At 53.4% G+C, this 21,272-nt stretch overlaps 1 protein-coding gene and 1 long non-coding RNA gene across 3 annotated transcripts in view; one reads left to right on the top strand and one right to left on the bottom strand.

The window, feature by feature from the left end:
• INAVA (innate immunity activator) overlaps positions 1-17,447 on the bottom strand; it is a 21,000-nt gene extending 3,553 nt beyond the window's left edge. Inside the window, exons 1-9 of one of the 2 annotated variants that reach the window (XM_029933138.1) lie at positions 17,272-17,447; positions 11,077-11,225; positions 10,233-10,357; positions 9,596-9,712; positions 8,799-9,021; positions 3,784-3,837; positions 2,752-2,962; positions 2,350-2,523; positions 2-359 (exon numbers count right to left, since the gene is read on the bottom strand). In XM_029933138.1, coding sequence (XP_029788998.1) covers positions 2-359; positions 2,350-2,523; positions 2,752-2,962; positions 3,784-3,837; positions 8,799-9,021; positions 9,596-9,712; positions 10,233-10,357; positions 11,077-11,225; positions 17,272-17,432 — 1,572 coding nt within the window. In that variant the 5' untranslated portion in view covers positions 17,433-17,447. The remainder of the gene's footprint in view (position 1; positions 360-2,349; positions 2,524-2,751; positions 2,963-3,783; positions 3,838-8,798; positions 9,022-9,595; positions 9,713-10,232; positions 10,358-11,076; positions 11,226-17,271) is intronic. The other variant, XM_029933140.1, reaches the window with a different exon arrangement.
• A 477-nt stretch (positions 17,448-17,924) lies between these two features.
• On the top strand, positions 17,925-18,932 carry LOC115288272. The gene is made up of 2 exons (XR_003906913.1): positions 17,925-18,012; positions 18,844-18,932. It is a non-coding gene; the product is annotated as an uncharacterized LOC115288272 (long non-coding RNA).
• The last annotated feature ends 2,340 nt before the right edge of the window (positions 18,933-21,272 follow it).

Below are 21,272 nucleotides of genomic sequence, written 5' to 3'. Positions count from 1 at the left end.
ACTCGCCCGGCGGCAGGTGGCCCTCGGCCACCAGCACGTAGCGCCCTGGTGGCGGCAGCAGCTTGGCGTAGTGCACGCCTGCCGGGACCCAGGCCCCGCGGTGGCGGGGCGGCTCGGGCGGGGACAGGGGCTGCAGGAAGGAGATGTCGGGGCTGCTGCTGCCCGGCGACGTGGGGTGCGAGATGCTGGAGATGTCGGAGCCGCTGTCCTCCGAGCAGGAGTGGTAGGCGGGGTGGGGCAGCGGGGGCTTGGTCGGGGGGAAGCAGGAGTCAGGCACTGTCACCGTGTAGTGAGTAGGGCGGCGGCGGGGGAAGGCGCTGCGACCTCGGCCCTCGGGACCCGCCCGGAAGGAATCCATCCTGAGGGGGGTAAGGGGAGATGCACTGAGTCAGGGAGGCTGAATCTGTTCCTTTGGGCCTTGGAGGGTGAAGATAAACAGGTGAAGCAGATGTTCTGCAAACCTACCCCCCCAGCCCCCCTTCCCGCCCCCCAAACACCCAGACATCCTCCTGTCCTGGCATGCCATTCAACATATCCCTCCTGTTGCATTCACACTTCCGAGCTTTGTGGCAAGTGTGCCCCAGCCACGTGACCTATTTTCAGCTGCTTTAGGGACCTTGTGTTCAGCCGCATGACACTCACAGAATCTGTGGTCAGGTGACTAAGCTGGACCTATAAAGCAGTCATGGGGTAGAGACCATGTGAAAGAAGTGGACGGCCAGGCCCAAGCCAGGAGAAGCCTTAGAGGAAACCAACTCGACACCGAGCTTGAACTTCCAGCCTCCAGAACCATGAGACCATAAATCTCTGTCATTTAAGCCACCCGCTCTGGGACATGTTGGTCCTATGGTGCTACTGAACTACCATAGGGTGGTTGCAGGCAAGTTGACCCTCCAATAGGGAGCAGCCCAGCACGGGGAGGGGCTGAAACCCAGCCCCCACTGTTAACCTGCTTGGTGTGAAGCTGTGTCTGCCCAAAGGGGGCGCCCTTTCCCAGGCTGCACAAAGGCACCGTGTGTGAGATCGCCCTGGAAGTGTGTAAAGTATAAAATTCACTGCCTGACTTGAGAGCAGTTGTCCCGGGCTCCACCCAGTCTAGTGCTGCCTGATGCGCGAATTTAAATGGACAGAAGAAGACTTTAAACCCAGTAGGAGTGCCCAGGGCTTCCGTGGGCGATAGCTGACAGTGCCTGTCATAACTCTGTCACTGAAACCATCGCCAAGAATATTGGTAGAGCACTCGGCAAATAACAGAGAAATTTGTGGCTTCTGTCTTTGCAAATCCCCCCACAGTTCAAATGTATTTGTAACCTCAAAGTCAATACTCACAACGCTTTTGCGGTCATTTGTGGACATGCACGCAGAAGGGTGGACACTTTGACATGCCTCATGGGCACGTTCCCAGCTGGGACTGAACAAGGCAATGCTTTGACTTCTTGTTTCGGCTTTCATGCTATAAACGAGTGTCCTTGTCACAGTCTATTTAGTGTCACGTGTTTCATATTTTTGTGCTTTTTCTTGGTGACTTTGCTGTTCAGAATGGCCCCTAAGCATAGTGCTACGGTGCTGCCTGGTGTTCCCAAGGGCGGGGAGGCTATGAACGTGCCTTCATTGAATATACGTAGAAGGTGAGTTTTATTCGGGCAGAGTTATAAAGCCATTGGCCAGGAGTTCAATGTAAATGAGTCAACAATACGTATTAAATAAGGTGTCTTTAAACAGAAACACACATTAAACAAAGTTATGGATTGATCGGTTCACAAAAATGTGACCAGAAGCTCTTTTAGGAGCCTCACCCCATGTTTTCCCTGGGAGCAGTGGTTCTATATTGCTATCTCACCGTCTGCAGTGACTTTATAGGACATCAAACTACCACAAATAAGGAGAATCGACTGCACATCAATTGAGAAAGTGAATCATTTGCTGTCAGTATAATGATAAGTGATAATAATCATAATATATTTATATATTATGATATTTATTTATTTTACAATTATATGTTATTTATATATTTTATATATAAATAAAAATAATAAAACAATCTTAAGCAATTGCAAAAGTATCTACCAAGGCACATATTCTCTTGCCATGAGAGAATATGGCTAAGGGAAGAAAACTTGAATCGAGTTGTGCGGAAAATAGCTTGCTTCATAAGTGACTTGTCTCTGGTTTTGCTGGTTGTGGCAAAGCCTCTACTGAGAGGTGCCATAAGAAGGGATAGAGAAGACACAGCACTAGCCATGTGTCACCCAGTCCCACCTATACCCTAGAAGCCACCACCCTCCAAACATAAGCTCTCAGTAGTGGGTCTCCTCTCCCCCTGCATCTCTGGGGTGACCTGTCTCTTACCTCAGAGACTGTGACTGGCCCCGTCTCCCCTGCATCTCGGGGGTGGCTGGGGCACTGGTGCGACCCTGCCGCTGGCCAGGAACACTGCGGATGGGAACCACATGGTAGGCGGCAGGCTCCAGCAGCCATAGGCTGGGGGCACCGGGCCCGTCCTGTGGTGTGGTGGCTGGACTGCTGCAGAGGAATTGCGGACAGGTCAGTGGCAAGAACGCTCCATTGAGGGACTCAAATTGTGCAGAGGAAGGAGGCACAGTGGACGGGGGCCCCAAAACTCACAGGTCTCCCCATCATACAGTTAAGGAGAGGGGCAGTCTCCCACACCTTGCGCTGCCTGTGCCCCCCTCCCCCTGCCAAGTACAGCTCCCACCTACTCCCAGCACTCCCCTTCCTCCCCATCCTGACCTGGACTCGCTATTGGGTTCAGAAGACTTTCTGGGCTTCTCATAGGGGTGGTCCAGGCTGGTCTCCTTCCAGGGACTGTTCTGGATGGGGGCCCGCTCCAGGCCCCCAGGCTCAGGTCCTGCTGGCTGCAGCCCCTCCAGGCTCTGGGGCGGGAGAGGCCGGGAAGGTGGAGCTGGAGAGCCTGGGGGAGGTTTTGGCACTTGGGATTCCTCTGCGGGGAGTGAAAGAAACCTGGTGAAGGCCGTGGCTGGGAACAAGAACCCCCGTGGCCCACCCGCACCTCACTTTCCCTCCCATGGCTATTCATCTGGCTGTTCCAGGCTGTGGCTCCAGGCCCAGATGCTTAAAACTGTCTTCCTCTCCTTTGGGACTTCCTCGCCCACAGCTCTATTTTACACCTGCCTCCTTCAAGAAGCCTTCCCAGATTGACTCTCCTTAGCTCACATCATTCCACCTTCTAACCTTTGCTCCTGGTATCATACCTTTCCACTTACCCATTTTTCTTGTTCATGCCGTGCCCAGGAGTGCTATTTCCTTATTGACCTGGGCATAGTCCCCTACATAGGACTGTGCTACCCACTTGGTCCACCTTGACCCTCAGCATCCTTAAGGTTTATAAACAGGGTTCCTAATCTATGGACAGTATTTCCTTCCCCAGTGCCACCCTCTACTCAAAAAAGGGCAAGGACTGTGGCCACATGGCTGTTAGGGTCCCAGGGCAAAGGCAGGGACCCCCTGAGCCCATAGGCTCTGCTAGAATTCACTTGTTCCTTCCCTGTCAAAATTATGGAAATTCTAGAATGGTAAAGGCTCAGCACATCCCCACCCTCAAATGAACATGTGCAGGGGCACATACAAATTAGCATCCAATAGGAGCAGAGACCTGGCGCCCAGCCTGGCACTCCTGCCTTCACTAGTTCACTCAGTCTCCACTCTCCATTTGAAGTCCTCACCAGTGAACTCTGCCACACCCCCACTTTCTTCCAGTAGGAGCCCAGTCCTGACAATAAGGCCCTAAACTCCCCCTCTCACCTTCCTCCAGGAGCAGCCCATCGGATAAAGAGCTGTCATCTGAGGCGCTGAGCTCTGGAAAAGTCAAAGAGGAGAGAAAGAGCTGAGGAAATCAATTCAGAGCTCTGACTTTACCAGCAGTATTGACCCTACCCCCTTCCTGATAGCATCCCTTATCAGGGAATACCAACTGGGTACTAAATACTATGTTGGATATGAATTTGTTACTCGGAAGTGGAAAAAAATCAGAAGTTAGGAGGAGAAAGGAAGGTTGATTCAATCCTAGCTACGCAACTTTGATTAAGCCATTTTAATGCTCTAGGACTCAGTTTCCCCATCTGTCAAAAAAAAGAAGCCAGGAATTTTTCTGACAGGGTTTCCTAGCAGTGGAAGGGAAAGGGAAAGAGTCATTTTTGAAGGCCTTCAGGATGGAAATAATTTTCCTAACTTTTCTATAGCCTTCTGAGATCATAAATACAACTCAACTCAAAGACCCCAAATCTAAGAAGCCCTGCATTACTAGTACCAAAGTGGCAATTGGAATTGTGGGGTTATGGGATCAGTTTGCAGTGGTCTGGCTGAATAAGGAAGGTTCTTCGATTGGTGATATGGCAAGTCACATGAAGGAAATGCGAGTATGACATTTGCACATGGCATAGCAGTGACTGTGACCCAGGAAATCAGAGGGAACTTATACGTGCCACTGACCTTGAACAAATTGAAACCTTCAGGCCCTGAGAATACTCCACTGACCTGCATGGAATTCACAAAGTGTTTTCAACTAGATTTGAGAACAATGATGAGGGGAAATTAACAATAGCTAATATTTCTGTTGTACCAATACTTTCCTGAGTACTTTATACATATTAACTCCTGACATCATAACCACCATGTAAAGTAAACACTATTATCATCATGTAGCAGCTAAGAAAACCAAGGCTTGGAGGAATTGAGTAACATGGTGTAGGCCAATCCACCAAAAGGTGACTGAGTCAGAATTCATACCCAGACAGTCTGACCAGAGTCTGGTTTGTCACTGCTACCTACCATTTATCAGTTCTCCTATTAACTAGCATCGAATGTGTACGTCATTATCCAGAAAGTGCTAAGAAAATTAAACAATTCCAGCCATCTTAAAATCCTTTATAACAGGACTGGTCAATTACAGGCCCTTGGGCCAAATCCAGTTCACAAACTTTTTTTTAATAAATAAAGTTTTATTGAAACACAGCTACAGATTTATTTACATAATGTCTGGCTGCTTTTGCACAAGGGCAGAGTTAAGTAGTTGTGACAGGGACCTTATAGCCCAGGAAGCTGAAAATATTTACTCTCTGAGCCTCTACAGAAGTTTGTCAACCTTTGCTCCACAACTTAAATGAACTAAAAAACTCCACCCAGAGTAGTTCTTTTTTTTTTTAATTTTTTTTAATGTTTTATTTATTTTGATACAGAGAGAGACAGAGCATGAGTGGGGGAGGGGCAGAGAGAGAAGGAGACACAGAACCGGAAGCAGGCTCCGGCTCTGAGCTAGCTGTCAGCACAGAGCCCGACGTGGGGCTCGAACCCACAAACGTGAGATCTGACCTGAGCCAAAGTCGGAGGCTCAATCGACTGAGCCACCCAGGCGCCCCCACCCAGAGTAGTTCTTAAACCACGTAGGTCATGCTGCCCAAGGAGCTGGGCCGACTCCCAAGCAGCCAGTGGCCCATGCTGTGCTTGGCTCATACTAGCCTTTGCTTTAGGGTTCAAGTGAGGATACACCCTTTTACTGAATTCTGGTTCTCTGCCTCTGATCTTTTACAAAACCCTGGAGAATAAAGAGCTTTCTTTTTCACAGATAAGTGTCAAGTTGAAGAAATTGTGGGACTGTTACTATCCTGGTCTCGTGATGCAGCGATGCAGCTGGGGTTAGATGTGTTTTGGCCTGACTATATGGTCTGGGAAGAAAGACATCATCTTCCATCACCCCTAATCTTTTTAATTTTTAATGCTTTATTGTATTTCAGAGAGAGACAGACTGTGAGCAGGGGAGAGGCAGAGAGAGAGACAGAATTTGAAGCAGGCTCTAGGCTCTGAGCTGTCAGCACAGAGCTTGATGCAGGGCTCGAACCCACTAACTGTGAGATCATGATCTGAGCTGAAGTCGGATGCCTAACTGACTGAGCCACCCAGGCGCCCCTGCCATCTTCCCTAATCTTCATAAAAACAAGCAGGTCAGAGATTCATTGGCCAAAACAATGCAATGCAAAGAGGGTAATCTGGAGATTCCACTGCTTTTGTAGAGTTAAGACATGGATGGAGCACATCTGTCTGCCAGCCAAACACAGCTGTTCCGAAGGGCCGCTCACCGGCTCAGCCACACCCGGATCCAGCCCCGGATCAATCTCACCCTGTCCTCAGTCCAGCACTGGCAGCCGGACCCCCCCCCAGATGAGGAGATGACCATAGAAATCAGACCCACAAACTCTACACATTCTCAAGGGCCGCACTGTTCAATGGGTTGCCACTAGCCACACAGAGTAACGTTAACTAAAATGAAATAAAATGAAAAATGCAGTTCCTCAGTCACACCAGGCACATTTCACGTGCTCTAGTGGCTACTATGGGCAGCACAGATATAGAACATTTCCATCATCACGGAAATGCTAGTAGATGACATTGCTAAAGGCACGTATTGTCAGTCAACAAACGTATTCCGAGCACCTACTAAAATTAGAGGTGTGTGTTGTGGCGGGGGGTGGGGGGATTGCTCATCAAATTCGCTGCGGTGAATTAGTGTAACACCTGACTGCTCCCTGCCACCTGCGTGGTACTAGCTAATTACTCCCACCTGGCATAATTAGTAATTATGCTAAATTGAATAAGCCTTATGCAGAGACCAAGCGGGGGCAGGGCAGGGTGGCTTTTCCTTTTTTTGTTGTTGTTTGCTTTCTTCTTTTTAATTCAAAACACCTTTCAGCTACTAACTAATTATTAATCCCTTTCTACTTCCTCCTTCTAAGGAAACAGAGCTGGGCCAAGGAGCCACAGGGAGGGAATCACTTGTCTCGAGCTGCTTCCCCCTGTGCTCGAAAAGGCAGGACATTAGACCCAGGACCTCAGGCCCACCGTCAAGACAGGGTTTGGAGGTGGAGAGTGTGGCGTCTTTTTCTCTGATCTGGACGGTGACAGGCAGCTGCCACACCAGGTTTCTTCTCTACAGCTCTGTCTTCACCTGAGCTGAGTGCCCCGAGGTTTCAGAAGTGCCTGTCTCCCGTGGAAGGTTAACCAAAGCCCCAGGCGTGTCCTGACCCGCCCTCACCCCCAACAAGAAGCATCATCGGTCACAATGGCGGCAGGGGTGTGACACCCCCACCACAAACTCCACCACCGAACATCTGTGGACTCGTCAGCAAAGGAGACTGCTGCGCAGTAGGGGACGGGAAGGGACACAGGAGAGACCCAGACAAACTGGGATAGCAGCGCTTCTCATCCCGTTGGCTCCCCACCAGCACAGAGCAGGTGAGCCCTGAGGAACATCCATGCGCATGTCAGTGGCTGCCTTTCAAGGGGGGCTCAAGTCCTGGGGACCCTGTGGGAGTGGAGGGAGGATGGAGACCAGGAGTATCGTCTTGTGGCCAGGCCAGGCCAGAGCCAGTCAGCCTAGAGGAGTCTGGCCATCTGAGCTGGGTCAGGCGCATGGTCTCCTGTGTTTACTGGGTCAACTGTCACATGGAGGCACCTCCTCCCTCTGCTCCGCTTCTGCTGGAGGTGACCTGGGAGGTGTCTGGCCACACCCTTTCTCACCTACATTACAGACAACGTGTGGCAGTGGGAACTCTTGAGACCTGTACTAGGAGCATCCCTCTGTCTACAGCATGGGCCACTGGGCACAGGGGGTTCTAAATACAAGCATCCCCAACCAGGAGAGAAGAGCAGACTCAGTGAAAAGCCAGCCCAAGGTGCAGGGGTAGAAGCCGGAGGGCGTGGGAGAAATAAGCAATTCCCAAGCCCAGACCGAGACCCAGGCCTCTAGTTCTGCCCCAGGTCGGCCTTCCCTTCCCCACCCCAGTTCCCTCCCCTCCAGCTGGGCCCCACGAGAGGCCAGGGGTTGGGGTAAGCCACGGGCATGATGCCCTGAGAACTAGAAGGGGGGCTGCAAGTGGACTTGACAAGCGGAATTTGGGTCAGGAGAGGGAAAACAGCCACACCTGAGGGCTCAGAACCACTTGTTGGAAGGTACTGGGACTGGATACACGGGTGCCCAATAATGGCAGGCCTTGGACAGGGACGACTTTCTAGGTGCCCCACAGCCCCAGGTCTCTGGGCCACGGGGCTCAGGGACTAGACTAGAGGCACAGTAAGAGCAGAGAACAGAAGTGGAGGGATTCCTCTTGACCAGGGTGGTCCCAGATACTTAGAGGATGTCGGGGTTGTGGCCCTGGTGGTGCTGGATTTCAACCTAAACATCCTGCGCGTAGCCACAGGCCCCTGAAGGAATTCAGGGCGCAGTTATGAATAGCAGCAGCTGGCCCCTGAGCAGCCTCACTCAGGCCAGGGGACAGACAGCACATCAGCTCCGAGCCTCAGACTCACATAAGCCTCACACTTCCCAACCAGAGCAGCCAGCCCCCCGGGGCCTGGAGGGCAGGAGGGCAGGAGGGTGGGCCTGGCTACTGCAGCTGAGAAGATGCTGCGAATGAGCTTGACATCAGCCTGGGTGGCACCTTTCTGCCTCGAAGGCCTTCATGAGGGCAGTGGGCTTTGAGGAGGACGTGGGAGCAATGGGATGCTAAGGAGACTGGGGGAGAGGGTCTCACGGGATGGAGGAGCCCTTTGCCACGGCTTGTTGGGGTTGCAGGGGGTGGGGATGGGGTATTTTGTGGACCCAGGGAGCAGATTTCCCTGCTAAAGCCAATCCGGAACATTAAACACGGGGCTGCGCATGAAGGCGAAGGCAGTGGCCCCAGGGCCATGACACCTGCCATCCGACCTAGGCTCACACGAGGCCCGCGTGGCCCGAGACGGGACTCTCTCAGGGGTGACCGGCTCACCTCGGCCCAGCGGCAGGGCGGTGGCAGGCGGGGGCGCGCTGGCCCGCCGCTGCTCCCCCAGGCACCGCTCCAGCTCCCTCAGCTTCTTCTCCTCCTGCAGAACGGCGTGCTTCCGCTGCCGCCGGGCCTGCCGGCTGAGGTTCCCCTCGCGGCATAGGCGGCGGGCTGCCTCGGCGATCTGCAGCTGCAGGGCCAGCTCGCGCTCCAGGCTGCTCAGGGGGTCCTGGGGAGCGGGACAGGCAGGCGGCTCAGTGGCCCTGGGGACCCAGAGGACGGCCCTGACTGACCCCAAGCCTGGGAGGCGGAGGCCCACTGAGCCAGGCCGAGCGGGCACCAGTGTGGCAGTCCTCCCTCCTGACCCCAAGGGCCGGGCAGGTGAGCCCAGGGGACGCATGGGGAAGGGATCCCAGGGCCCCAGCCACCCCCTCAGCACCTGCCTTCCATGCTGAGAAAGAGGACAGCCCTTGGGGCCAGAATAACCTGTTTGAACAGGCCAGTGCCTCTCTGGGCTGGTGCCAGAGCTCTTAACTGATCCCCTGCCTACTGGTGACCAAACCCAGTGTCGCCTCTGGAGTCCCCTGCTCTCCCGGTTCCTGTGGTGGCACACCTTCCCCATGGCCGCTGGGCTCCATGTTAGTGGGTGAGGGTCACCCTGATCAGGTGTGATAGAGTGGAGTGGAGATTACCAAACACCAGGTGAGGGCGCCGTGCCCCCAAAGCTGCCCCTCCAGATGGTGAAGCCCTGGCTTGGGGATCAACATTTGGGGGGTGACGGGCAGCGCCCTGAGGTACCTCACCTCCGTGTGCAAGGCCCGCTCGTCTAGTTTATAAGCTGCTCCGATCCGGCGGCGGACCTTGGGGGCCTTTTCCCCTGGTTTGAGGGGATACTCTGCCGGCAAGACCCCCGTCAGCTCCTGCAGGGGAAGCAAAGTCAGCCAGGCCCCTCTCCACTTGCCCAGCCCATGGCCACCCAGGAACAGCCAGTGCCCAGTCTGCCTGTGCCCACCCTTCCCCAGAGGCCCCTGCCCACTCCCCACCCCATGCCACCCCCAGGGGCTGTCTCACTGGCCTCTTCAGGGCACCCTCCATATTCCCTCCTCTTTCCCTTCTACTTTTTTCGTCAACTCTTCCAGAGATCTACTCTGGCCCTGGTTCCATCCCCACATGCACCTGTCTGCTCCCTCTGGCTTTCCCTCTTCGTGTCTGGGGGCACTACCTGAGCTACATCCTTCACTCAAGGGCTCCAGGGCCCAGGTCAAATGCTGCACACACACAGGGACTCCAAGCACCACACCCCCATCTGATTTCCAGAATTCTCTCACAAACGGGGATCCCCCCCTCAGCCTCAACATCCCAAAATGTGGCTCTGGGGCTCCTCAGATTAACCCCAAGCTGTTGGGGGGTAGGGGACTGGGGGCCGGCGGGGGCTCTCACCGCCTCCCTGAGGCAGAGTCTCCTCAGCTCCTCCAGGCGTGCCTCCAGCCTCTCTTCTAGGGCCTTCTGCTGCTTGCGCACCGCGTGGGTCAGCTCCTTCACCGGGGACACCGGGCTGTCGGGGCCTGGGGTCAGGGGCGGGGTAGGTCACAGGCTCAGGGAAGCTGAGGTGGGTAAGCTCCCTGAGGCACTCGTTAACTACCCTGGGCAGGTTGGGGGGTGGGTGTGTATGCACACACACAGCCTCATGCCTGCCCACAGATCACAGGTGTCAAGGCCCGTGTCATAACCACAAACACCACATCTCCTGGCCGCCCGAGGTGGCAACACAACAACTCAAAGGGAAGGGCCGCCTCACCAGGCCATCTGTGGGTGGTGGGAGTGCTACCCACTCAGAGCTCCGTTCTTGCCCTTCCTACCCTCCACCCAGACAATTCACTTCTACCGCCGCCTCCTTCTCCTTTCTCCCTTTCCCTCTCTCTTATTCACACACACGCTTCTTTCTTCTCTTCATTCAGGACCAGACGAAGTCCACAGACACAGGCCAACCAAAGAGACAGGACCATTCCACCAGCCAGATAAGATTTTTCTACTTCTTAGTAATCATTAGGGCCAGAGTTGGAGAGACCTGTTCCAGATAGGATCACACCCCCAGGCCAGACCTTCCAGGAAAACTGCAGTCCCTCTAGTATTTAGCCCTGAGCAGAGGCCTCTCCCATCCCTCCCCACCCTCCCCCTACTCCAGTCTTCCCGCCTCCCAGCCAGGCCAGTCGTGGAGCCTGGGGCCTCAGAGAGGCAGGGCTGGGGGGGGCCCCCCCGCGGCAGGATTTCCCAAACCACTCACCAGACTGCAGGATGATGCCGCTGTCGGTGTCGCTGACCTCATCCTTAGTCTCCATGGTGGATTTCTGGGAGGAGGGGGCACAGAGTAGGGAGGCGTGACACCGTTCCCAACCTGAGCCAGGATGTGTCAGTGGCCTGCAGTTTCCCCAGCTTTTAAGAGAACATCAACAAAAGATATATGTGAAACCCCTTGGCTCCAAACAGAGCTTAAGGATCAGATGTCTGCAGGCAGAGGGAGGTGGAAGCGAGGGCCGTGGTTCCGGGACAGTCCGGCATGGGGGTTCCCAGCTCTGGGGGTGCTGCAGAGAAGGCTCTGTGGGCCTCACCAGCAAAGCTGCTCTCGGTGGGCTCTCTGGGGCCACCCTGGCCTCCTGCCGTCTCTTTCTGAGAGGGGCCGCAAAGCCCAAGACACAGGGACCACTGAGACTGGGGAGAAGGACAAGGAAAAGAGAAGAAAGAGAATGAACAGGAAAAGGATAAGAAAGAATGGCTGAGAGGACAAAGCAAGGAGGGGGAAGGTGACTTCCTGGGGCACAGCCACCTCCATGGGGCTGACTGTCCTCAGCCTGAGAACCCAGGAAGCATGAGGCGTGTCCTGCTGCCCCAGTGGGTGACAGCACTTCAAAAGTGTCTGGGCACTGGGTACCCACCCAAGGCCCTGCTCTCGGGTCCTCAAAGCCCAGGCTGCCCTGCCCTCTGGACCAGGGTATGTATCCCAAGGCAGGTGCCAGAGAGCTGTCCCAAAGTTCTGAAATAATTCCCAAGCCACTATGTCTAGGAGACCCTCAAGGGGAAGTCAGCCGAGATCCCGGTTCCCCACAGCCAGAGGAGACCCAGCGTGTGTACGCCTGTGTCAGGGTCACGGGGTTGGGGGGAGGGGCTGTGTGACTAGAATGGAAGCCACCTGAGGACAAGAAGGTCACCCACTCCTCTGCCTCCCTGGAGCACTTGGGTGGCACAGGTACAATCTCAGCATGTGTCGGCCCCGCTGGGCACGAGTCACCACAGTCACCAAAACAACACCTGCTCCTGGCCGAGACCACGCCCCTGGTCAGGGTCTCAGCTGGAGGGGGGGGGCCTGGCAGCTGTTGGCTGGAGCAGAGGTGGGGAGGGGCGGGCGGAGCTCAGGCAGGCGGTCTGGAAGGAGAGCCCAGCCACCTCCTCACTGAGTCAGCCCATTGAGCAACAGTCCAGAAGTCCTTCCGAGTTTCTGTCTGGAGCTTATCCTGCCTCCCCACAGCACAGGGCCACAGGGCGGAGGAGGTGGGCTCCGCCCCTCCGCCACCAGCCAACAGCGAGGGAAGTCAGCCTTGGGAAAGCTGAGCACAAAGCAAGGCGAGGGGAAGGAGAAGGGACTTTGCACAGCCAGGTGCCTAGTAGGACCTCTGCCACCCGAGATTGGACGAGCAGGACCGATGGAGTGCTTTTATAGACCTCCATAAACAACACAGCCCAGCCAAGTACCATGGGCAATAACAATAAAAAAGTAGCCCTGAAAACAATATGTACCTGCCCTTTGAAATTTCAATTTTCCCAGAAAGTCTTGAGAATGGATGATAGGATGAATGAGAGAAATAAAGAAGGAAGAAAGAAAAGAAAGAAAAAAGGAAAGAAAAAAAGAAAAGAAAGAGAGAGGAAGAAATGTTTCTGTAAGGCCTTTGCAAACATGCCAAAGAGAGCGTCCGGCCCATGTTCTAGAAACCCAGAACGGGGTGGTTAGTGTGAGAGCTACCTCTGCATGGCCCATCCCTCCCCAAACCTCTGTCCCACCTAGGGATGAGAGCAGGACAGAGGGGCACCCACCTCTCACAGGCCGGGGGCAGCCTCTGACCTTCCCCAGAAGCCAGGGCATGAGCCCAGCCAGAGCTAGGGAAGCAAGGCCGGCTCAGCTAGCACAGGGAGCGTTCTGCTTTGGACAAGAGAGGAGGTAATGTGGGAAAGAAGCCATTAATTAGTCACACTTGCTAATTAATTATTAACCACGAAGGCGTTGCTTTGGCAAGTTGTGATAACTCAGCCCCTGCTTTCCTCCCTGACTGTTGCAGTGTTTAGGGTTACTCGGCCAGGTGGGGTGGGTATGAGAGAAGAGCCCCCTCGGCACACCCCCTCTCCTCCAGTGTTCACTGCCAGGGTCAGAGGCGAGGCCCTGGCATTCACGGTGGGGTGCAATCTGGGCTAACTCACAGCTCCAAGCAAAGCAAAGAGCACAGGACCCGAAGCTGGGAGACTCAGGTCTTAGTTCGGCTATGCCTGTGTTGAGAAAGTCACTTGGCCTGGCTGGCCTCCTTGCCTCGTAGACACAAAGACGAGACAGTGTCCAGGGAAGGCCCTTGCCAGCTCCTTGCTCGGAATCTGGACCTCTTGGGCAGTGTCAGGCTGAGCAGAGACCCCGCACAGCCATGTAGCAGTTGCCCTCAGGTGCCCTGCCGAGGCAGCCCTCCTGGCTGTGGGGACCCCGCCCCCACCAGCACGCAGGAGTCTCTTGAGCCTTAGATGGTTAAGGCATTGCTTTCAGATAAGGGCAGTTCAGGGAATATGCCCAACCCTTCCCAACACAGGAATCTCACCCTGCCCTCCAGACCCTCAGCCCTAAGCGGCAGGCCCCAGGACCGGGTCCTAAGAACCAGTCTGCCCGACTGGACAATGTCCCCAGGAAAAGGCGAAGGGGCATGGAGGGAAGAAGGGAAACATGAGTGCGGTGTCCCTCAGACCGAAGGACCCTCCTCCATCACGAACGTGACCCCAAAGCCAGGTCCTAGGCCTTTCCCTTCCTCCTGTGGAGACTGAGGCCCTGGAACTACAGCAAAGCTGTAGCCAAACTACAGCAAGGGGACCCTCATCTGGGCCCACCGGCACCCCCCTATCATCCCATGCCCCAGACACGAAGAGGAGGTGGCGGTGAGGGCTACCGCGGGGGCTCCCCCCACTCTGGGGCCAGCCTGCCCCTCGGCCCTGAAGACACATTCCACCCTGCCCTGCTCTCACCTGCTTCTGGGGTTTAATCCAGGATTCCAGGAAACACTCCCTGTTCCCAGGTCAGGGGGCCAAGGGGTGTCGCATGTCGCCTCAGGGTGTCCCAGGCCACAGGTCAGCCTCCCGGTGCTCTCTCTCTGACCTGGCTCCAACTCTCAACTCGCTGCTGCTGCCGATGGCCGCCCTCCCTCTGGGCCCGCCTGCCTGCCTTTCCTCCTAGGCTGCCTGCCGGGCCAGGGGAACCAGGTTACTTGTTATGACTTGAGTCAGAGGGGAGGAGCAGGTGAGCAAGTCCTTCCCTGAACTAATCCTGCCTGTTGCCAGCAGGCAGCTCCTGGGCCTCTACACTTCCGGGGGCGGGGTGAGTAGGGAGAAAGGGGCTCCCCACAGAGGGACCCCTGGAAGAAGGCAACAGGGGTCGTGTCTTCATGGCCTCAAGGGACTCTAATGCAAAGTGGTGAGCTGTTAGGTACACAATGGCTCTCCTAACCCTTAGTCTCCCTAGCAAGGAGAGAGATTGAGGCATCCAAGACCCCCAGAAGCAGGGTGAATCCACTGTCCGTGGGGACTACCAACAAGAAATTGACAAAATGACAAGACTAGGTCATTGCTCTTTCCATACACAGTCATGGAAACCAAGGCCTGAGTTTTGTCTCTCCCAAATCAGGTTTAAAGAAATTTCAGGCAAGGCAGTAGCTTTGGAAGTCCATATGGGAAGGCTCTAGGGTCCCCAAGAAAGCCAGAGTGGTCTCTTTTCATTCTAGTCATTTCCTCCCCAAATCATCAAGGCCTACTTATTACTTACATCTATCCCTCAACAGGGTCCACGGCGCACTAAGCTGAACCCCAGTCCTGTCCCCTGCTCCACAGGAGAGCCACTGGACCCCAGGCTCTAAACCCTCTCCTCAAACATGACAGGCCAGAGACCGAAATGGAACTTGTTTTCTACAGAAAATAAGGCTCCAGGTCTCCCATCCCATGGATCCTCAGACAAACCCAAAACTATTTAGAATTCAGCCCATTTCATTGGGGGAAGGGCTAAGGCTACCAGTTGCTACTCATGGAAAATAAAGACGTGCTACAGATTAACGACCACACGCCTCAAAACTTCATCCTACCTCTTCCCTTTCTCCCACTCTGTCCCTTCACACTGGGGAGTCAGCACCTCAACATCTCTCTGGATTGCTTCCCTCCCCCAGCCGCATCTCCAACCCCCACCCCCTTGCCTGTTCCCCAGGGTCAGGTGATAGAAGTGTGCTCCACCGTGTGTCTCCTGTAGAGCAGAGCTGTGTCACCGACAGAGCTCCTGTCCGCCTGGTCCCCTTCCCCTGCATCACCCACAGTCCCTACACGCATACCCAGCTCACCTTCACATCCTATCCACACCCTCTTTCCAAACAGTGCTAGCCCCAGAGTGCTCCAGGCGGACGGCTTCCTTCTCTCCCCAGGCTGCGGCTGGCTGAGGGGCCCCAAGAGCCTGCAGCCCTTCCCATCCCCCCATTGGTTTGTCACTCACATTTTTCCAAAGAGGACAAACAGAGAGAGATTGACTCTGAGTGCAGCGGGTCCCCTTCCTCCACCTTGCCCATCCCCCAGCTCCAGGTGGGGGGTGTTGGGAATTTCTAGAACCAGCTGATGGAATGTTTTTTAATGCATAAAATAAAATGAAGAGAATCACCAGGAGAACGAATTATATTGAAATACAGTTCTAAAAACAAAAACATAGTAATATGCAATGCTTCTTTATTAACATTCAGCGGGATTTAGCAGCGGTGGTTTCATAGAAGTGATGAATGTAAACAATGCTTTGAACAACTGTAACATGATGTTAAATTATCTGTGAATTCTATCAATGGTGAAGCCACAGCTACTGTCAATGGTTTCTTCATGACTGAAGGCAATGCTAAATTTTTGTTAAAGGTTGGTGTGAAAGAAACATATTGTTTTCCATCTAAGTTCACAAACCCTCTGAATTCTATCCACAGATGCTTTGGTGCCCAGGACCCAGATAAGAACCCCACTACCAGGTAATCTCTCATCTCTTGAGTTCAGAGGAGAGAAACTAACTGCATTGATCCTCTGGAATTCTCGAAAACCCCCTGCTCCCTGAAACTCACATACAGCATTTCCTGACCTACCAGGATGTGAGGTTTGGAATGCCACTAGCCAACCAACTCTCTCAAGAACCCCAGATCCAAAGGGTTGGATCTCACTGTCTGCCAGGCCACTCAATTCAAAATACCAAAAGGGAGGTGAGCACTCTGGGAACTGGTGGGGAATCAGTGCCAGGCTCCCAGCTGGCCTAGGGGATCAGAGTCCTCAGATCAATGCCCTGCCCCAAACCCCAGAGCATCAACACCAAGACCACCAGTTGGTGAGGAAGTGGAGTGTCCTTGAATGAAGTTAGACTATTTGGAATCTGATTGTTCAAAGGAGAAAAACTGTGTCTCTTTAGGGTTTTCACTTCCCAAGGAGAAGCCCTGCTTCAGGAAACTTCCACACTCTGTAGCCATCCACTCCAACAGTGTTTAAAAGTTCCTTCTTTAAGTTTCTTCCAATACAGGAGATTGGAAGTTCTTTAAAGCAAGAGCCTCATCCTACCCTGTTTACATTGCCTCCAGCACCCAGCAAAGAACAGTCTCAGGCCCTCCTAAAATCTGGCTTAATGAATTAACTAGTCAATGGTCAGCCGCCGGAGCCAACAACCAACAGTGCAGAAAGAAGGGAAATAGCCCGGGACCCTCAAGGCGAAGGCGGGTGGAAGAGGGTTCCTTAACTGTTTTCTTTCTCCACTCTTCTCCATTCCCGTTGGGAAAGGTGTTCGCCTCCAGCAAGCGATGGTGGAGTGGGCTCTAGTCTGGAATGCGCCCTGAGATCAGACCTCTAGGCTTTCCTTAAAAAGCCCCTTTGTCCGGTCCACCCTGCTCCCCTCCCCCACCGCGCCCCTCCGCATCCAGGCGGCCCGAGACTTTGCTCCTTTTGTTTGGCTGCTTTCAGGCTTCCCGGAACCTGGCCAGGGGATCCACAGGCGTGGGGAAGGTCGAAGGAGAGGGGTTGAGGAGTCGGAAATGTGCACTTTGGGTAGGAACTTGAAATTCCCACCCCCTTTGTAAATGACTCCCTTCCCGGTAGGGCCAGCTCCGCTAAGGCCATAGACCATGGGTTCGGGAGCTTGAACCCCCCAGCTCCCCCGCGCTGCGTCCCCCTAAGTTTCCCCCCTTACCTGTCCCATGGAGCTCGGGCACCGCCCGCCTGTCCCCGCGCCCCACGTTCCTGCCTCGCAGCTTCAGGACCTGTGTGTCCAGGCCATCTTCTCTCTCCCCGACTCCTTTCCCGGCCTTCTCTCCCGGGAGGTATTTCATTTAACTTCGGCATTTGCAGCATCCCAAATGTTAAAGATCCCAAGACATCTGTCCCCTGGGGCATACCAAGGCCCAGAGGAAAGAGGGGAAAGACGCAAGAAGGGATTCGAGATTCCGATCCAAGAGTCAGGGCGGGGCCCCATGTCGGGGTGGTGCGATGCCAGCAACAATGGGTATCCTTCGGGGACCCGGGTCCGAGGGGCGAGGCTGCCCCCTTCCCCCGCGTTGGGACGCCGGCGTGGCTGGACACCCCCGGCACTGCCAGTTCCCTCCGCCCAGGCGGGAGGAGGCTCCGCTCTCCGTCCGAGGGCCGTCTTTCATCCGCGCGCTCTGGCCTGGCCGGGGGCCGTTTCCATTCCTGGAGACCCCGGGGTGAAGGAATGAGAGTAGCCTGCAAGAGGGCTCCGCACCCCTCCCCCGCAGACCCCTTCCCCCCTCCTCGCGAGTCCCCTGCTCCCTCACTGCGCACCGCGCTGGCTGCAGAGCCACCGCGCGCGCTGGCGCAGCCAGAATTGCCTCCCGCTCCTCCGGCCCGAGCCCAGTCCTCCTCCTGGGCGCCGTTGGCTGGACTCCGGCGGGACAGGGAAAGAAGCCCACCCCGGGTGAGCGCCTCCTGCTACTCCCGCTAGCCTGGGGCCCTCCCTCCCTCCATTCATTCACCACTCGCTCACACTTCCCTGTTTTCATTTGTGGAGGAAATTTATTGAGCGCCTACTAGTGCCCAGCACGGTGGATTAAAGTTCAAATTCTTCCCTGGATGATTCCCCCATTCTAGGCGAGTAATCAAGTAGCAGTAGCATCAGTGAAATAAGGGCTAAAACTCAGGGCAGAGAGAGAGAGAGAGAGAGAGGCCGTGCCCGCGGCTGGGCCAGGCTGGGCCAGGCTGGGCCAGGCTGAGGGTGGCAAAGTCTGGCAGGAGAAGGCAATCCCAAGGGAACTGGGGAGGTATAAGAAGGATCTTGAGGCAGCAGTGACGATATACAAAAGCATAGAAGCAAAGAAGCGCAGGGAAGTAGGAGCTGCGGGGAACTTGGTGTAGGATGAGGAGGAAGGAAAAGAATGAAAACAAAGACGAGGCTGAAGTGGCAGGCAAAGGCTCATCGGGAAGCAGGGCAGCTCTGTATGGTTGCCCAGGTTTCTACCATACCCATGTTCCACCCACCAAGCTATTTGCCCAGCCTAGAGGCAGTGACTTTTTCTCATTTGTACAAAGGCACTATATGAGCTAAGTTGACCGAAGAGCCTTGTGGGCTAACTAAGGATTTAAGATTTTTATCCTGAAACTGAAGAGAAGCTAATTGTATTAGTCAACGTTCTCCAGAGAAGCAGAATCAATAGGGTATATGTATATAATAATATATATGAGAGAGAAATGAAGAGATTTAAGAATTGTCTTGTGCCATTGGAAATGCTGACAAGTCTGAAACCTGCAGGGTGGCCTGACACGCTGGAGACCTGGAGAAGAAAGCAGTTCAAGTCCAGAGGCAGTCTGCATGCAGAATTCCTTCGTCATCAGAGGTCAGTCTTTTTTCTATTAATACCATCAACTGATTTGACGAGGCCCACCCACATAATAGAGGATAATCTGTTTTTACTCCGTCTACTGTTTGTTTAAGTGTTAATCTCATTTAAAAGTACCTTCACAGGGGCACCTGGGTGGCACAGTCGGTTAAGCATCCGACTCTTGATCTTGGCTTAGGTCAAGATCTCACGGGTTTGGCTCGTGAGGTTCCGTTTGTGAGTTGAGCCCCACATCCATCCCGTTCTGCACTGATGATGCAGAGTCTGCTTGGGATTCTGTCTCTCCTTCTCTCTGCCCGTCACCCCACTTGTGCTAGTGCGCTCTTGCTCGCTCTCTCTCTCTCTCTCACACACACACACACACAAAATAAATAAACTTAAAAAAATATATTAAAATACTTTCACAGAGGGGCGCTTTAGATAGAGTGTGAAACTCTTGATCCCAGGCTTGAAAGTTCGAGGCCCGTGTTGGGTGCGGAGATTAGCTAAAAATAAAATCTTTAAAAAATATAAAAATAAATATACCTTCACAGAAACATCTAGAATAATGGTTGACTGAATATCTGGGTACCATGGGCCTAGCCAAGTTGACATGTAAAATTATCCGTCACACTGCTACAAACCGTCAGTCCAGCACCTCGGCAGATTCAGTTTTAGATCACTTTGATGAAGGAGCGAATGGGACGGGGAGTGTTCAGAGACAGCTTTTTAGGCGGTAGACCTGGCCTGATGTCACAGCAGACGTGGCAGGGAGAAAGAGCGAAGAGTGGAGGGGTTCCCAGGTGTTTAGCTTGAGGGTGCAGTGTAGACGTTTCACCTGAGGGCACTGAAGGTAGTGGGCAGTGAGTAGCCTGGCCAGGGGCTCTACAGCCCCAGGAAGTTTGGAGAAGGGGACTTGGCAGCCACTACAGAGCTGCAGATCTGGGCCTCGGTGGGATCACCCAGGCAGGGTGTGTACAGTGAGAACAGGACAGGGGCGGGGGTGGACTTCTGGGAACATTTAAGGGGTAGACAGAGGGGAAGTGCCTTTGAAAGTAAACATTATTATTACTCATGCAATGGGACAGTTTGCTGAAATATTGATTTGCATTTCTTCTCCCTTCCATTCACCCCTCCCTATTCTCTGTGGAAAGCGGAAGCTTCCCAAAGGCCTTGGCCCTAAGCCTACTGAGACAATGCCAGAGTCCCCGGGGCCAAGGGCAGCAAGGTGGCTTTTGGGAGCCAGGAAAAAGAGGTGTGATGGCCTGAGTGTGAAAGAAAATAGTGTGTGTCCTGAGCAGCAAGAGCCTTCATTCAGTGCCCTCTGGAGATAGCAAGACCTCAGCAGGGCTGGGAGGTGGGGTGCGGAGCCCCAAGTTTCTAGGCTCGACATAGTCTTGCACCACACATGTCCAGGAAGCAGGAGCACAGGCTACAAGAGGTCCCTGGTGGGGGCGCCTGGGTGACTCAGTCCGTTAAGTGTCCAGCTTCAGCTCAGGTCATGATCTCATGGTTTGTGAGTTCGAGTCCTGCATCAGGCTCTGTGCTGACAGCTCAGAGCCTGGAGCCGCCTTCAGATTCTGTGTCTCCCCCTCTCCCTGCCCCTCCAATGCTCATGCTCTGTCTCTCTCTCTCTCTCTCAGTAATAAATTTTAAAACTGTTAAAAAATAAAAAATAAAAAATAAAAAATAAATGATCTGTGTGCCTTGCAAACCTGAGTTTGTAGCTTGGGATTTGTAGCAATACTATTATCTTCATTTAGAGATAAGGGAACTGAAGCCTAGAGAAGCTAAGTAATTGCATTAAAGCAAACAACCAGTTAAGTCTCTTTTTGTTAATTTTAATTTAATTATATATATTTTTTTAAATTTGATTTATATATATATGTGTTTTTAATTTAATTATATACATATATTTTTTAATTTACATCCAGTTAGCATATAGTGCAATAATGATTTCCGGAGAAGATTCCCGTGATTCATCACCTGTGTATAACACCCAGGGCTCATCCCTACACGGGTCCTCCTTCATGCCCCTTACCCACTTAGCCCATCCCCCTACCCACAATCCCTCCAGCAACCCTCAGTTTGTTCTCTGTATTTAAGAGTCTCTTATGTTTTGTCCCCCTCCCTGTTTTTGTATGATTTTTGCTTCCCTTCCCTTATGTTCATCTGTTTAGTATCTTAAATTCCACATATGAGTGAAATTATATGATATTTATCTTTCTCTGATCAATTTCACTTAGCATAATACCTTCTAGTTCTATCCACGTAGTTGCAAATGGCAAGACTTCATTCTTTTTGATTGCCGAGAAATATTCCATTATATATATATATATATATATATATATATATATATATA

Source organism: Suricata suricatta, chromosome 3, assembly GCF_006229205.1.
Source record: "Suricata suricatta isolate VVHF042 chromosome 3, meerkat_22Aug2017_6uvM2_HiC, whole genome shotgun sequence".
NCBI lineage: Eukaryota > Metazoa > Chordata > Mammalia > Carnivora > Herpestidae > Suricata > Suricata suricatta.
The sequence above is the reverse complement of the archived record's forward strand: the minus strand, read 5'-3'. Positions and strand labels throughout refer to the sequence as shown.